Genomic DNA, 16722 nt, shown 5'->3' on the forward strand with positions numbered 1-16722 from the left:
AACAAATTTCTAGCAAGTTGTTGCTTTGTTGACTAGTTCTGTTTGATGCACCATTTTGAGATGGAAAGCTTGTTTGGTGGAAAATTTATAGTAAAAAGAATGAAAGAAATTTGATTTGTATTCTCTCGATCTCAATTACAATTTGGATTTCCGATTACAAAAAAGAGGAGAATTGATCTGAATTCTCCCATTTGTTTAATATTGGGTTCTTCACGGTAGCGATGGGATGCCTCCCTCAAATGCTCGCGTCGAGTTTGTTTCTCGTTGACGATCCGAACGTCTTGTTTCACTGGAACAGTATATTCTCCACACGATTTGACGCTGTGGAGAACTTGTGTGGCAAGTTCGAAACTCTGAACGAATTGATAATTCAGAGCGAGTTTAAACTCTTGTAAAAGAGTTGATTGATCTTAACCGTAATTAGTTAGACAAGTCAAGCACGAAGATAGCCCTAAGAATCTGTTGCCGAGAAGATGATCTGAAGAAGCCGATCTCTAGATCTCCAAGATCCTCCAAGATCCAAAGATATCTCCCCCTCTCTCCGCCTGATCGCCCAAGCCGAAGCGCCCTCAACTAAACTGATTTTTCAGTTATTTATAGGGGATTAAGGGGTGTAACCGCCTCCTTAATTCGCTCTTAAGTAGGACTTATGGAATGTAACCGCCCCTTAAATCACTCCTAAGTGGAGTTATGATCCCCTCAGATCGTGGGAAACGGTTTTGAAACCGTTCAGCTCGTGTTTAAACGAGTCAAACGCAAAATCCGTGTTCTGGCGTGAATTCTGCGTTCAAACGGAGTATCTCGAAGCTTGAACGCAGCGTCTGGAAGCTCGGACGTAGCGTCTGGAAGCTCATTTGCAGCAATTGGAAGCTGCGTTTGTAGCATTTGGAAGCTGCGTTGGCAGCTTTCGAAAGGTGCGTTTGCGGTCGAACATGAGCTGCGTTGGCAGCTGGATCTGAGCTGCGTTTGCAGCGTTTGGAGTTGAATGTGAGTTGCGTTTGCACTGCGTCAGCGGCTGTGAACGCGGTGCGTCTTGATGCTGGTACGCGGGGAGGACTTCCGCATCTTGATTTGAAGAGACCGTCGATTTGTAGTCTCTTTCTATCAAAGCGTTGCAAAGATCATCATTTTGTAATCTTTGTTTTAGCTCTTTGATACGTGAGAGTCGTCAGATTGTAACTCCCGATGTTGATTGTGAATGTTGTTGATTGGAGCTTTCATCAGTTGTTGCGAAGGTCGTCGGATTGTAACCTTCATCGATCTACGTGAAAGTCTTTAAATTGTAACCTTCTGGAAGTCGTCAGATTGTAACTTCCATTATCGGTATTTGATGAGGATTGGTTATCTGTTGTGATTTTTAGACAGCCTGCAAAGCTAAAGATGAGTAGCTGATGAAGAGCTATTTAAAAATGCAGGTGAACATTGAGAAGCTTCTCATTACTTTGAACACTGATTTGATCCTCATTTTGTGTTCCTTACTTGGAGAGCAAGACTTTGAACGAGGTTTTGTTTATGTTTTGTTTATGCCAAGCTTTTGGTCTAAAATGATCTTGAGTGATTAGTTAATATAAGAATTGTTCACACACAAAGGAATCTTTCTACAAGCTTAAGATGAGGAGCTTCACAAACACTCTTAAGTGTACGTGCTAGTGATTTTTGATTTGAGACTTTAAATTTCTCTTTTTAATTGTAATCTTTTGCTTGTTTAAGGGCTTTGTAATACTTAGGTTTCAGTTGATATCCATTACCCATTGAAGAGAACGGGCCCGTCAAAAGTGGATATTAACCAAAAAACAAATAAAGTCTCACTGCAATTTCATAAAAAACTATTAACTATAAACAACTTGTACACAAGATATTAGGCCATTTTGATTAGGTGGCATCTTGATATCTTTGTTCACATGGGATAAGCATCTAAACCCCTCTATTTTTTAAAGAAAAAATAAAAAGACACGCACTTTAGTTGAAGATTGTGAAAGTTTTGTTTCTTGGAGCTCAATAAGAGGTTTTTTTTTAAGGAATCTTTTGATAACAGCTTTCATGATTATATATTAACAATCAGAAACATCCAATTGGAGGAATCTGTTTATCTAATCATAGAGGCTATTAATAACATTGGGTTAAAAATCTATAATGTCGATATCATGTAACTAGTTATTGCAACAAAACATAGTAGTTTTTTCTATTATATTTTCGGAGTTTGCTACATGAAATTTAGAGGATTATAAAAGATGTTAGGTGGATCCATCTCTATTTGTGAATCTTGTCAAAAGAACTCGTCGAAGCACAAAAGATAAATCTATGAAGAGGTGAACAAATCCTTTTTTTTTTCCGGCTTGATATTCGCATTAATTGTCACTATTTTTAGCTAAGACAAATTTGCTTTTTAGCTACTTAATTTTGTATTCACTTTTCTCTTTTGCCTTTTCGTCTATAAGACCATCTCCAGCAGGAGGTGAAATTTCACCTCCTTCTCTCCTGCCACATCACTTTATTTAATTCAATAATCTTCATTTCCCTATCAACTCTACAGCAGGAGATTTTTCAGAAAGTTTTTTACTTTATTTGGGACCCACCATAAACCACATCACTTCAACATATACCCCACCATATTTATTCATTCTTTTTCCTATTTCATATATATTACTATTTTATTATTATTATTATTAATATAACTCATATATTTATAATTATAATTTATTAATAATTCAATAAATAATATATAATATTTAAATATATATTATTAATTTAATTTTCAATAATATTTTTAAATTAACATAAAATAACACACGATTTTATTAAGCATACGGAAAACCAAACACACCCAAATTATTGAAAACAGGCCAGAAAACACACACTAAATTGGTAAAAATTTAATCGGAGGTTGTCCCAAACTTCTGCCAAATGTGCTCGATGAGATCCTTCTTCAGCTGAATATGTTGGGTCTTATCTCGTAGTTCCGCTCTAGTCTGATTATCTGCCTCAGATCGGTGTTGAACATGGACTTGAAACTCCGGCAACACGTCTGTTTGAACATTGAAAGAGGCGCTAGAGCTAGCATTGTTCGACGGTTCAAAGTCGATATTTTCCCAGTTTCGCGAATACGTATCTCGTTCATCCTCTACTATCATGTTATGTAAAATAATGCACGCCCTCATTATTTTTCCTAAGACATCAAGATCCCACATTCTAGCTGGTTGGCGGACAATAGCGAAGCGTGCTTGGAGTACCCCGAATGCGCGTTCCACGTCCTTCCTGCATGATTCCTGTTGTTTGGCAAAAAAATGATGTTTGTTGCCTTGGGGCATTTGAATTGACTGCACGAAGATAGGCCACTTAGGGTAGATTCCATCGGCAAGATAATATGCAAGATTGTACTCCCGCCCATTCACGGTGAAGTTTACCCGTGGATCTTCACCCGACTCAATGTCGTCAAAAACCGGTGACCTATCTAGTACATTTATGTCATTCAAACTACCAGGAAGCCCTAAAAAAACATGCCATATCCACAAATCATATGACGCAACTGCCTCGAGGATAACTGTTGCCGTCCCCTTGTGTCCACTAGTAAACTGCCCTTGCCAAGCCTTAGGACAATTTTTCCACTGCCAGTGCATGCAATCAATACTTCCAATCATCCCTGGGAATCCACGTTCCTGTCCAACTTGGAGCAACCTCTGCAAGTCTTCCACATTTGGTCGTCGTAAGTATTCATCTTGAAACAATGCTATTACCCCTTGTTTGCGTCAAAAGTTGGTTTTGTCATGGAATTCATTATATCTTCGGTCGATTACAATAAATTCAAAAGAAATAGCCTTTTTATAAGACTTCTTTTACACAACAAAATGAAAATTACAACTCTTGAGAAACAAACGCAGGACCGTTGTTTGGATCGCTGCTTGCGTGGGATCTTTGCCTGTGCCGGGAGCGCTTTGACCCGTGGACCACCAAATCACAGATTCTGATTACCAAATCATAGATTCTGATCGAATCGTGAGGGGTTTATGATTCTGACTTCGTTTATCGAAGTGAGAACTTGAAACGATATCTTATCAAGGTAAGATAGTCGTTCTTCTTAAAATCAAGTCAAAGCCTGAATATCAAGGAGTTTCTGACGCTCGAGTACTCTGCCCTCTCTCTGCTCTGAAGTGCTCCAAATGATCAGCCTTGGATCTCTGTTGGGGGCCCCCGGTATTTATAACCTCCAGGAGTATTCAGGTTATTCTTAAGAATATTCTGAGTGATATTCTCCAGAAACTTCCTGTTGAGATTAGGGAAACAGTTTAGACTCGTGTACCTATTGGAGTATTCAGGTTATTCTTAAGAATATTCTGAGTGATATTCTCCAGAAACTTCCTGTTGAGATTAGGGAAACAGTTTAGACTCGTGTACCTATTGGAGTATTCAGGTTATTCTTAAGAATATTCTGAGTGATATTCTCCAGAAACTTCCTGTTGAGATTAGGGAAACAGTTTAGACTCGTGTACCTATTGGAGTATTCAGGTTATTCTTAAGAATATTCTGAGTGATATTCTCCAGAAACTTCCTGTTGAGATTAGGGAAACAGTTTAGACTCGTGTACCTATTGGAGTATTCAGGTTATTCTTAAGAATATTCTGAGTGATATTCTCCAGAAACTTCCTGTTGAGATTAGGGAAACAGTTTAGACTCGTGTACCTATTGGAGTATTCAGGTTATTCTTAAGAATATTCTGAGTGATATTCTCCAGAAACTTCCTGTTGAGATTAGGGAAACAGTTTAGACTCGTGTACCTATTGGAGTATTCAGGTTATTCTTAAGAATATTCTGAGTGATATTCTCCAGAAACTTCCTGTTGAGATTAGGGAAACAGTTTAGACTCGTGTACCTATTGGAGTATTCAGGTTATTCTTAAGAATATTCTGAGTGATATTCTCCAGAAACTTCCTGTTGAGATTAGGGAAACAGTTTAGACTCGTGTACCTATTGGAGTATTCAGGTTATTCTTAAGAATATTCTGAGTGATATTCTCCAGAAACTTCCTGTTGAGATTAGGGAAACAGTTTAGACTCGTGTACCTATTGGAGTATTCAAGTTATTCTTAAGAATATTCTGAGTGATATTCTCCAGAAACTTCCTGTTGAGATTAGGGAAACAGTTTAGACTCGTGTACCTATTGGAGTATTCAAGTTATTCTTAAGAATATTCTGAGTGATATTCTCCAGAAACTTCCTGTTGAGATTAGGGAAACAGTTTAGACTCGTGTACCTATTGGAGTATTATGGTCTTTTGACCAAAATGGAATTTGAGACGATCCTAACTGTTTAAAGGTTTGATCGTTCAATTTGTGGACCTCTCGTTCATGGAACGAATCGAGAGGAGATTTTGACTTTGGTCCTAACTGTTTAAAGGTTTGACCAAATAGGAGTTTGAGACGATCCTAACTGTTTAAAGGTTTGATCGTTTAATTTGTGGACCTCTCGTTCATGGAACGAATCGAGAGGGGATTTTGGCTTTGGTCCTAACTGTTTAAAGGTTTGACCAAGATGGGAATTTGAGACGATCCTAACTGTTTAAAGGTTTGATCGTTCAATTTGTGGACCTCTCGTTCATGGAACGAATCGAGAGGGGATTTTGGTTTTGGTCCTAACTGTTTAAAGGTTTGACCAAGATGGGAATTTGAGACGATCCTAACTGTTTAAAGGTTTGATCGTTCAATTTGTGGACTTCTCGTTCATGGAACGAATCGAGAGGGGATTTTGGTTTTGGTCCTAACTGTTTAAAGGTTTGACCAAAAATGGGAATTTTGTGAGGGAAGATTGACCAAAAGAGGTGATCGAATCTCATCTCAGCAAAAGAGTATTCGGAAGTCATAGTAGGAGTTTAGTGTTTATCACTTTGTTCTTAATGATCGGGGTTATCCCTAAGAATATTACATTTAACATTCTTCCGGAAACTTCCCGTTACATGAATTATCCACCCCCAACTTTCTTTGCAAAACTGGGTGTAACGAGGAGTGCGTTATCCTCAGTCGCATGTTCGGGTTATCCTTAAGAATAAAGATTCTCTAGGAACTTCCCATAAATCATCCACCCCCAGCATCCACCCCCAGCTTCTTTTGTGAGGCCGAGTTTAACATTGTACTTAGTTGGATGACCGAGAAGCAGTTTATACTCGTATACTCTTTGGAGTGTGGGGAAACAGTTTATACTCGTGCACCCACTGGAGTTTGGGGAAACAGTTTATACTCGTGCATCCACTGGAGTATTATGGTCGTCTTTACTCGACTTCTTTCGTCGTTATGACGCTGGAGTCAATTAGGGCTTGGATTTTGTTTTTGAGTCCGAAGCAAATCTCGGTGGGATGAAGAACCCTTCTGTGGTACGCACAATAGTTTGGATCCGTAATCCTCTTAGCTCCATCCTGATCTTTAATAGGTGGTAGCTCGATTTTGTCATTAGCGAGGAGGTATTCCAAGATGGCTGGAGCTTCATCATCTTCGAAAGAATATTCCTTTTGAAACCTCGGATCGAGAGTCGCATTCTCAACGATTGCAGATGTCATTGGTTGGCCTCTCTCAGCTTTCTTTCTTTTAAGAAAGTGCTCAGCTTGTTCACCCCGAGATTTTAACTCCTTCCAAGTTGTGGATGGCACGACCCCCAGAGCTTCCAGGACATCGATGGAGAGGTTATTGTGGCATGTTTGCAGGATAAACTCTTCTGTAATAGGATCTCTGCAATTCATTGCCATGTTACGGAAGCGCTTGACAAAATTGTCAACTAACTCTCCGTCTTTTTGCTTCTCATCCAAAAGGGTTCCGATTGACACTTCGGTGTCATCATCGAAGAAATTGCTGAGGAACAAATTTTCCATGTCATCTCAGCAATTGACGCTTCCTGGCTTGAGCCGTCGGTACCAATCGAAGGCGGGCCCACGAAGGGTGCCAACGAATGACCGGACCATTAAAGCCTCGTTTCCAGAGATCACGCCCAAATGAGACTTGAAATAAATCAAGTGCTGAATAGACGAGTTCTTCCCGTCAAATGGTGTGAAGTTAATCATGTTGAATTTTGCCGGGTACGGTATTGAATTCCATTCTCTTGGATAGGGACATGGAATACCCGTCCTCTTCACTTCTTGAGCCGTCATCAAAGCGTTGACTTTGTTTTCAAGCTCTTTCATTTTCCCGTCATCGTCTATGTCTTCATTCGAATGACGTTGAGGAGAATGAGTTAGACCACCACCTGTAAGAGGTGCCATTGAACCACTCCCAATATCGTTATTGGGAGAATGTGTTAAACCACCCCCAGCGTTATTGCTATTGGGAGGTGCATTAGCAAAGATGACTTCATTCACTTCTGGATCACTGTCATCTGTAATATTTTGAATCAGAAGCGATTGCAGAATAAGTGTCCGAGAATTCATCCTCCGAGGACATTCCTTCTTGCATTCTCTTGTAGTCTCTGCGTCTGATGGCTCCTAATTGGAGTCGAGACATCCTTTGAGCAATTCTTGGATTGACTTTTCCTTTCGGAGAAAAGTCGGGATTTGAGTCACTTGAATGCCGTTTAGACTTTCTTTTATCAGCCACGTTGATGGTGACTTCAGGGAATTCATCATCTTGGGCAGCTGATTTTCTCTCGCGGAAATGTCTCGGCTTAGGCTTCGACGATACAGAGACTCTTCGTGGGATGGCTTCTCGTTTGAAACAATCACATCCTGATAATGCTGCTTTAACGAGTCGCGCACAGGAACACCGAGAGTTTATTTCTCGAATAACTCTCTTTTGAAAATTATTCACAACCCCAACTTGATAATACGATTCATCGGTATGATTACCAAAATCGTATCGTCTGTTGGCATGACCTCCCAGGTATGACGATATCATTTGGTGAATGCGTCTTCTTCTGGGGGTGTAAAACCTTGTTGGCATTCTCAGGACAATTTATTTTTGTCTTTGAGCGATCCAAGGTTATGTCGGGAGTCGCACGTTTAAAACCACCCCCTTGCGGGTATGGAGTCTTAACGGGCTCCGAATACTGATTTTGCATAAGTCCAGACTTTGGAATCCAAACTTGGCAGAGTTTCGGTGGTTCTTTGGTCACCGTTTCCTTCCTCCTTTCTCGTCTTTGTTGTAGTAGAGTTCGGACATGAGCAGCATTTGCACGATGTTTTTGTATACGTTCTTTGAGGGTCGAACGAGTCCTTTCGTTCTTTGAGGGTCGAGCGAGCCCTCTTGACAAAAGTCCATTCATCCGTCGTTATTTTAGCAGAGATACGAGTGATTGGTTGTTGAGGCAACTGAACCACTCGATGTCTCCTCGACTCTAAGTCCGCATGATAACGAACCCTGTCGGTTTGTTCCAATGCCTTAGCCAATTGACGAGTGCGGCGTTGGCGTCGCCTTTGACGAGCCCTCTTCGTCAGTGGTGAACTTCGATCGAACGACTCCTTAATTGGGGAGGAATCATCTTGAGCAGAGCTGTTGCGAGTAAAATCCTCAGCAACAATCGGACGAGAGTCTTCATCCGTAGCATTTGATAACTTCAACGAAGATGAAATCTTCCTGCACTTGCGAGACGCGGAAGACTTTACAGATGAGGATGACAAATACTCCTCAAACTTCGCTTGGTCGAACTCGTACTCGACCGTTGATTCAACCAGGATCTTGATGATTGGCTGCGACACGACGGTCTCGGCAGCGAGACCGTTGGCTCCCACTGTGGTCGCCAGCTTGTTTGCGTCAAAAGTTGGTTTTGTCATGGAATTCATTATATCTTCAGTCGATTACAATAAATTCAAAAGAAATAGCCTTTTTATAAGACTTCTTTTACACAACAAAATGAAAATTACAACTCTTGGGAAACAAACGCAGGATCGTTGTTTGGATCACTGCTTGCGTGGGATCTTTACCTGTGCCGGGGGTGCGTTAGCCCGTGGACCACCAAATCACAGATTCTGATCGAATCGTGAGGGGTTTATGATTCTGACTTCGTTTATCGAAGTGAGAACTTGAAACGATATCTTATCAAGGTAAGATAGTCGTTCTTCTTGAAATCAAGTCAAAGCCTGAATATCAAGGAGTTTCTGACGCTCGAGTACTCTGCCCTCTCTCTGCTCTGAAGTGCTCCAAATGATCAGCCTTGGATCTCTGCTGGGGGCCCCCAAAGAAATCACCTCGGGGGTATTTATAACCCGTTGATGAACAGTGCTCGCGAGACAGCATTTGCTGTCTCGGGGGGCGAGACAGTATTTGCTGTCTCGCTGGGCGAGACAGTGTTTGCTGTCTCGACCCGCGAGACAGTAAATTTTGCTGTCTCGCCCAGCGAGACAGTAAATACTGTCGAGACAGTAAATACTGTCTGACAGTTTCTCGCTGTAACTGTCTTCCCACGTTTTTAACTCCGTTATTCTGGTAGTTATCAACGTGATTCTCGTCCACGACGTTCTCCACGTTCTTGAACAGTTGGTGGCCACGTGTCGGCGGTTATAAAGTGGTTTCTAAATTCTTTGAAAACTGTCTCATGGGCGAGACAGAGAATGCTGTCTCGCGGGCGAGACAGAGAATGCTGTCTCGCGGGCGAGACAGAGAATGCTGTCTCGCGGGCGAGACAGAGAATGCTGTCTCGCGGGCGAGACAGAGAATGCCGCCTGGCGAGACAGTAAAGACTGTCTCGCATGCGAGACATCCCAAACTTGTGTTCTTCTGCCTTTTTGGATGATTTCCTCTTGAGCTGTATTTGGATATCTTTCAGCATTTTTTGACGCCTACACCCCTTCGCAAAACTTGTGAGTACACTCGATAGCAGTGGATTCTCCTATCTTGACGTACTCATCACAAGCATCGGCTGCGACTCCATATGCGAGCATGCGTATGGCAGCCGTACACTTCTGGATAGGCGTTAACCCAAGCTTGCCCGCATTATTGCGCCGTTGTGTGAAGTAATCGTCGTAATTTGATATAGAGTCCACAATTCGTAGAAAGAGAGGCCTTTTCATTCGATACCTGCGTCGGAACTGGGCGTCAGTGTAAGTGCATGACTCGGCAAAGTAGTCGGCCATGAGTCTCTCATGCGCTGCATGATGATCTCTATGTATGGATTTCCTCTTACGTGGTTGTTCGCTTCTCCTTTGCAATTCTTCAAGAAGTTCTCGCTGCCTATCAAGTATTTTTTCTTCTATTTCCCATTGTTGTTGGAACTCTTCTAGACTAAACTCATTTAGAAAAGGATTCATTGGATGCTATGATATTTGAAATGTTGATAGGTATACTTATGATGTGCATCTGATCAGTTTATATAATGAAGGGTAGTTGTTCAAATAATTGAATTCACATGCGATTGCAGAGACATGTGTCATAGGGCATGCATGTGCAGAGAGTTGTCAATTCATATTTTGTATTATTATGCAGGTGTAGTCATTTCATCCTTTGTATTTTTTGCAGTGAAAGGTCAATTCAACATTTGTTTGTTTTCGCAGTGAGTAGTAATTGTATCTTTTGTACTATTATGCAGTGAGAAGTTAATATCAATCGACTTTATTGAAACATAAACAACAATTTTATTCAAACATAAACAACACTTTTATTAATACATTCAACAAACATAGGCACCCACACAACTCTAAAATTAAACAAACGGCACACAAAAACATCAGAAAGAAAACACACAATCATAACTTCTTGAGAAGGTCTTATTTTCCAAACAGGTTCTTCCTCAACATATTATAAGCTTCTTCATCTTCATCGTCACGATCTGGTTTGTTTTTCAAGAATAACCACATCTCCATATTCTTGGAATGAGCCAGGTTATTCATAGCTGAAGCAGTACTTGATCTTTTCTCTTCAAATTTTTCATGAGCACTGACTAGCTTAGATAACTCCTCCTCAATTGCCCCCTTTGATTTCCTTGACACAGATGTTTTACTAGAGGAAGCTCTAGCTTTCTTCTTTGCCACGTCCCTACCCTCTGGACGTACAAGGGTAGGAGTTGATGATTCAACATCCTCACCACTACTCTTTCTTTTAGAGCCACTACTACTGGATGCATTTCCTCATGTCATATATTTGGGTTGATTACAAACCACCTTCCACTCATCCACCAAATTAAACGTCGTACCCATTTTCTCAAAGTACAACTCTCTTGCCTTGGATATGTAGTTTTCATCGGACCAACCGCTACGCTTCTCCCTACATGCAGCACTGTAGCAGCCAATAAAACTGGATATCTTTCTGTTGATGTCTTTGAAATGACTATGGCACCGAGACACAATCCTCTCCTTTCCACTTTTGGCGTTCTCATTCACGTACTGTGTAATTTTACCCCAGAAAGTTTCACCATTTTGGTTGTTCCCCAACTCACTATCATTACTAACGTGAAAATAACCAGTTAGTAAAAGTATGTTGTCTTCGGTGGTCCAAGTTTCATAACTTGATCTCTTTGCTGATTGTTGGGTTGGAGGGAGAAAACTGTGAGGAGTATCCCCACCAACATTTCCTAAAGACATTTGGGTGGAAAATTCTAAGATATCTGTAGATCCGCTACTAAACCGGGGTGTCGCTGGCTCACTCGACTCCGTGTTAGGATAATTCATATGGGAGGGAACATAGCTGCTTCCCGGAACTGGAGGATAACCGTAAGGAAGATAAGGATATTGCATGCCGAAATTTGGTTGCATCATATACGGCATTTGAAAATTGGGCTGCATCCCCGTATTTTGAGTATTTTCGGGGCGTTGTATATTTGGATGTTGTGGTTGAGGGAGGGTATTTTGAGGTTGGTTAGGAAAGTTGTAGTTGTAGGGGAAATTAGGATAGTTTTGTGAAGGATCCATGAAGAAACTAGCTTCAAATTGTAGAAAGAAGAAGAATAGGGTGTAGAAACTCAGATTTTTTTTGGTGTCCAAATGACACAAAGTTAGTCTCTATTTATAGAGTTTGAAAAATGAAAATTAATGGTATAAAAATTATAAATTAATTCATTGTATTTATCTCAAAAAATATCAATTAAAAATAAGGAGGAAAAAAAATCCAGCCCAAATATAATTTGCCACGCGGCAGCTGGCAAGCTGCGCGCGACAGGTCTCGCGCGTGGCCTTGTCAGAAATACCCGGGGTGAATTTTTCACCCCTTGGCCTTCGTAATTTGATTCACCTTTTCAAAAAACCCCTGCTGCAACCAAATAACTCTTCAAAAAACCCCTGCTGCACATGGTAGAAAGATCCAGTTACTCTTTTTCTAGATATAAAACAAGCTTATCTAATCTAATATCTAATACTATTATAAAAGTGGGTTGCTATGTTAAAACATTTCTTCCAAAAAATGTCCTCCAACACATTCATCCATACATACATGAAATGCGCAAATGCTTAATTTTTCACAAGCTCATCATTTACTACACATCCATCCATTCAAATATACATGCTGACACATGCATTCTCAATTTTTCATAACATCCTTATTTATGACCAAAGCATATGTACATGCATAAACACATGAGTATTATCTCATATCTCATACATAATATAATATTACTGGAAGAGCAATGAATCCAAGAAAAATGCTAGAGGGAATTGATTTCACCATAATAAAAGCTCTGCTACCAATAAATGTTTTCTTGTGAGCACCAAACGGATATAGGCAGAAGACAGCAATGAGGAAAGAAGATGAAACACTCTAATGTTTTGCTATGTATTAATAATAGTATAACCTAGATATTGCAATATTTAGTTATAAGAAAAAGGCATTATAATATTATACAATAAATAGTTTACTTTACGTGATTTATTAATGATGATGATAATAATAATAATATTGTGCAAGATAATAATTATATAAAATAATGTTTGTTTTTATAATGCATATTTAATATAGTAATGAAGGAGCATTACATTTTTGAATAAAATTAGGAGATAATATTGAATGGTGCACGTGCACTATACTTAATATTTTTCACATATTTTTTAAATATTTTTTTCTTAGATATGTATTAAGTTATTACTTATGAGGGATATAAACCATGTAATATTATCTCCTATGTTTGTTTTTGTGAAAAATATTATCTCCTAGGTATACTGGTATAGTTAATACATGTTTTAACCCACTAATACTATACTATTATAAAAGTGGGTTGTCATGTTAAAACATTTATTCCCAAAGTACCCTCCAAAACACATGCATACATAAATAAAACACATACATACATCCTCCAAAATACATGCATACTTATGTACAACACATATACATGAACATACATGCATACTTAAATAAAAAATAATTATTTTTAATAATCTAATACTATTATAAAAGTGTGTTGCCATGTTAAAACATTTCTTCCCAAAGTACCATCCAAAACTACACATGCATACATAAATAAAACACATACATACATCCTCCAAAATACATGCATACTTATGTACAACACATATATACATGAACATACATGCATACTTAAATAAAAAATAATAATTTTTAATAATTATCTTATTAATAGTTTTCTTAATTAAATATATTCATTCTCTACATTTAATATCTTAAATGACCTCCTCCATCCACTCTCCCCACTATTTCACAAGTCTTTTCAATTCATAATATTAAGGGCTATATAACCCCCTCTTCGTATCATTTTTATAAATGCGTGAGGAGCTGACCATTAGACTATTGGGGTTTCATCTTATTTGGAGTTTTTATTAATATCATTATCCTTATTGCCCTCATTCAAATTCCATTATTAGCTAATAATTTTGTAACTTAATGGCTTTGTAACCCCTCTATTGAACTCCCTTAAATCTCATTAATCTTATAAAACCCTCTCCATTCCCATCTTATAACCTCCTTTCTTATTACTTACATGAATGAAATTCATTCATCACCACAAACATACATATCTCTCTAATACATCTCCATGTCGTGTTCGTCAGTCGTCACCACTAATCGTTGTCGCTTGTCACTGAGATGGAAGTTAGAGACGACCCCCAAGACCCCTTCCATGTCCTTTTGGGATATTAATTTTAATCGGAGCATTTTATGCTGGAATATGCGATTTAGTAATTCTTCTAGAATCACTAAAAACATCCGGTAATTGGTTTACAATTTTCTGTAAATGTATAATCCTTTGAACTTCCAGTTCACATTCTTTTGTACGAGGATCAAGAAAGTCTAATGATATTTTCCAAGTAATTTCCTTTTTCGGTTGATCTTTACCTCCCCCTAATGTCAGAAAATGTGCTTCATCAAAATGACAATCTGTAAATCTTGCAGTAAATAAGTCACCTTTTAATGGTTCAACATATTTAATTATAGAAAGTGATTCATACCCGACATATATCCCTAATCTTCTTTGAGAGCCCATTTTAGTACATTGAGGCGGTGCAATAGGAACATATACCGCACAACCAAAAATTCTTAAATAAGAAATATTGGGTTCGTGGCCAAGAACTAATTGTAAGGGAGAATAAGTATGATAACTTGTCGGCCTAATTCTCACAAGTGCTGTTGCGTGTAATATAGCATGTCCCCAAGCATATAGAGGAAGTTTAGACCTCATTAACAATGGTCTTGAAATTAATTGAAGCCGTTAAATAAATGATTCGGCTAGACCATTTTGTGTATGATGAATATGAGCTACATGATGTTCAACACTTATTCCAAGAGATATGCAATAATCATCAAAAGCATGTGATGAATATTCACTAGCATTATCTAAACGAATTTTTTAATAGGATAATCAAGAAATTGAGCTTGCAATTTAATTATCTGAGCAAGCAATCTCGCAAACGCCAGGTTGCAACTAGATAATAAACATACATGTGACCATCTTGTTAATGCATTAATTAGCACCATAAAATATCTAAATGGTCCACATGGTAGATCTACAGGCCTACATATATCACCATGAATTCGTTCTAGAAATGCAAGGGATTCAGTTCTCACTTTTGTTGGTGATGGTCTAACAATTAACTTCCCTTGGAAGCAAGCAACACATGAGAATTCATTAGAATTTAGTATTTTTTTAATTTTTTTAATGAATGGCCATGTGAATTTGCAATTATTTGCCTCATCATTATAGAACCAGGATGTCCAAGGCAATCATGCTAAATCATAAAATCATTGGGATTAGTAGACTTCTAGTCTATAAGGTGATAAATTTTAGTTGCACTTATTTTTGTATAATATAAGCCAGAAGATAGAGAAGATAGCTTTTCTAATACGCATTTCTTTTCAGAAATAGTATTTGTAAACAATAAGTATTCACCATTTGTCTCATTCATTGTCTCGATATGATATCCATTTCGGCGGATATCTTTAAAACTTAGCAAATTTCTTCGAGATTTTATCGAGAGTAGTGTATTATTTATGATAATTTTAGTTCCTTCGGAAAGAAATACAGTGGCTCTTCCGGAGTCATCAATCAATTTAGCACTACCACTTATTGTGTTAACATTTGTTTCTTCCATTTTCAAATAAGAAAAATTCTTCATATTTTTAAGTATAGTGTGTGTAGTAGCACTATCAATGAGACAAATATTATCATCACCATTGTTTGATCCCAAATATTTGGCATCCATTTCTTCTTCAGGAAGAAATGACAAAGAAAATTATAAACAAAGGTAAATATTAATAAAGTCCAGAAATTATAAAATTCATAAAGAAAATTACATAAAAGATGTGAAAATAACAAAATTCAAAATATCGGGTATTTGTCATGAGATTATTTCGCAACTTCAGGTTGCTCAAGGAAATCAGCTATATCGAGGTGTGTGATATCGTCAAGATCATCATAAACATTGTTTTGATCAATGAAATTTGTCTCGGTAGTTTTGCCTTTCCCTTTTAATGATGCCTGGTAGAGGTCAACAAGATATTTTGTCGTACGACAGGTACGGGACTAATGGCCTTCTATTCCATACCGGTAGCATATTTTCTTATAATGTTTCTTTTCTTTACTTTTCTTATCATTATTGTCCCACTTATAGGAGTTGTTTTGTCTTTTGTCACGGTTATGATCATTGTGATTATAAGGCACATATCTGACACGACCTCGTCCACGATAACGGCTACGTCCTCGGTCTCTTCCACGGCCATGTCCTCAGCCTCTTCCGAGGATAGTGGGCCGTGTACCTCTTCGTTACCCTAACCCATTTGTAAGCAGAGTTCGCAGAATTGCGAACTGATCGTGCTTGGGTTTGTGATTGATGGTGGTTTATCCCAATGTTTACACCTTAAACAAACATTGATGCTTTGAATAGGTCGCCATTTAAGTGAGGTTTGAAGGGGGTCTTCGTGCTGATAACGTGTTGTAAAACAAAATAAAGTAGAGTAGAGAAAGTAGACAAGAAGTAGAAAGAATTTTATTTCCTCAATTTCTCATTGCAAAGTGTGGTAGGAATACCTCTATTTATATACAAATTAAGATGATGATACATGAATCATATTAATTACTCATAGAGAATATCAAGAGGTAATACATGTATCAATCTTTTTGGGAAACTAAATGGATATCCACATCATTTGATTGTTTCATAACAACTAATAATTTAATAAAACTAATAGAAATAGTATTTTTGTTTGAATAAATAATTTACAGTAATAATGTGAATTTATTAAATTAACAGATTATATTTATTAAGATTAATTATTATAATTTATTATATCTAATTTAGTAATATTTTACAAGTATTAGATTTATTTAAAATAATAAACAATAATTTATTAGATAATTAATATGATAAAATATTTTAATATAG

At 38.0% G+C, this 16722-nt stretch overlaps 2 protein-coding genes across 2 annotated transcripts; both read right to left on the reverse strand.

The window, feature by feature from the left end:
* LOC109845698 lies at positions 2852-10041 on the reverse strand. The gene is made up of 2 exons (XM_020414969.1): positions 9777-10041; positions 2852-3736 (listed from the first exon to the last, which is right to left on the reverse strand). Exons 1-2 carry the CDS (start codon positions 10039-10041, stop codon positions 2874-2876), a joined length of 1128 nt encoding a protein of 375 aa, XP_020270558.1. The 3' UTR covers positions 2852-2873.
* On the reverse strand, positions 10672-11484 carry LOC109845699 (glutathione S-transferase T2-like). The gene is made up of 2 exons (XM_020414970.1): positions 11097-11484; positions 10672-10946 (listed from the first exon to the last, which is right to left on the reverse strand). Exons 1-2 carry the CDS (start codon positions 11482-11484, stop codon positions 10672-10674), a joined length of 663 nt encoding a protein of 220 aa, XP_020270559.1.

Source organism: Asparagus officinalis, chromosome 6 (assembly GCF_001876935.1).
Source record: "Asparagus officinalis chromosome 6, Aspof.V1, whole genome shotgun sequence".
Classification (NCBI taxonomy): Eukaryota; Viridiplantae; Streptophyta; class Magnoliopsida; order Asparagales; family Asparagaceae; genus Asparagus; species Asparagus officinalis.

What these genes read in the sequence shown, in the direction of transcription:
- LOC109845699 (XM_020414970.1), bottom strand. Translation starts at nt 11,484, where the DNA reads ATGTCTTTAGGAAATGTTGGTGGGGATACTCCTCACAGTTTTCTCCCT. An exon ending in GTTGTACTTTGAGAAAATGG is followed by an intron (nt 10,947 to 11,096) that starts GTACGACGTTTA and finishes TTGTACGTCCAG; the next exon opens with AGGGTAGGGACGTGGCAAAG.
- LOC109845698 (XM_020414969.1), bottom strand. Translation starts at nt 10,041, where the DNA reads ATGGCCGACTACTTTGCCGAGTCATGCACTTACACTGACGCCCAGTTC. An exon ending in AGAATCCACTGCTATCGAGT is followed by an intron (nt 3,737 to 9,776) that starts GTACTCACAAGT and finishes GACGCAAACAAG; the next exon opens with GGGTAATAGCATTGTTTCAA.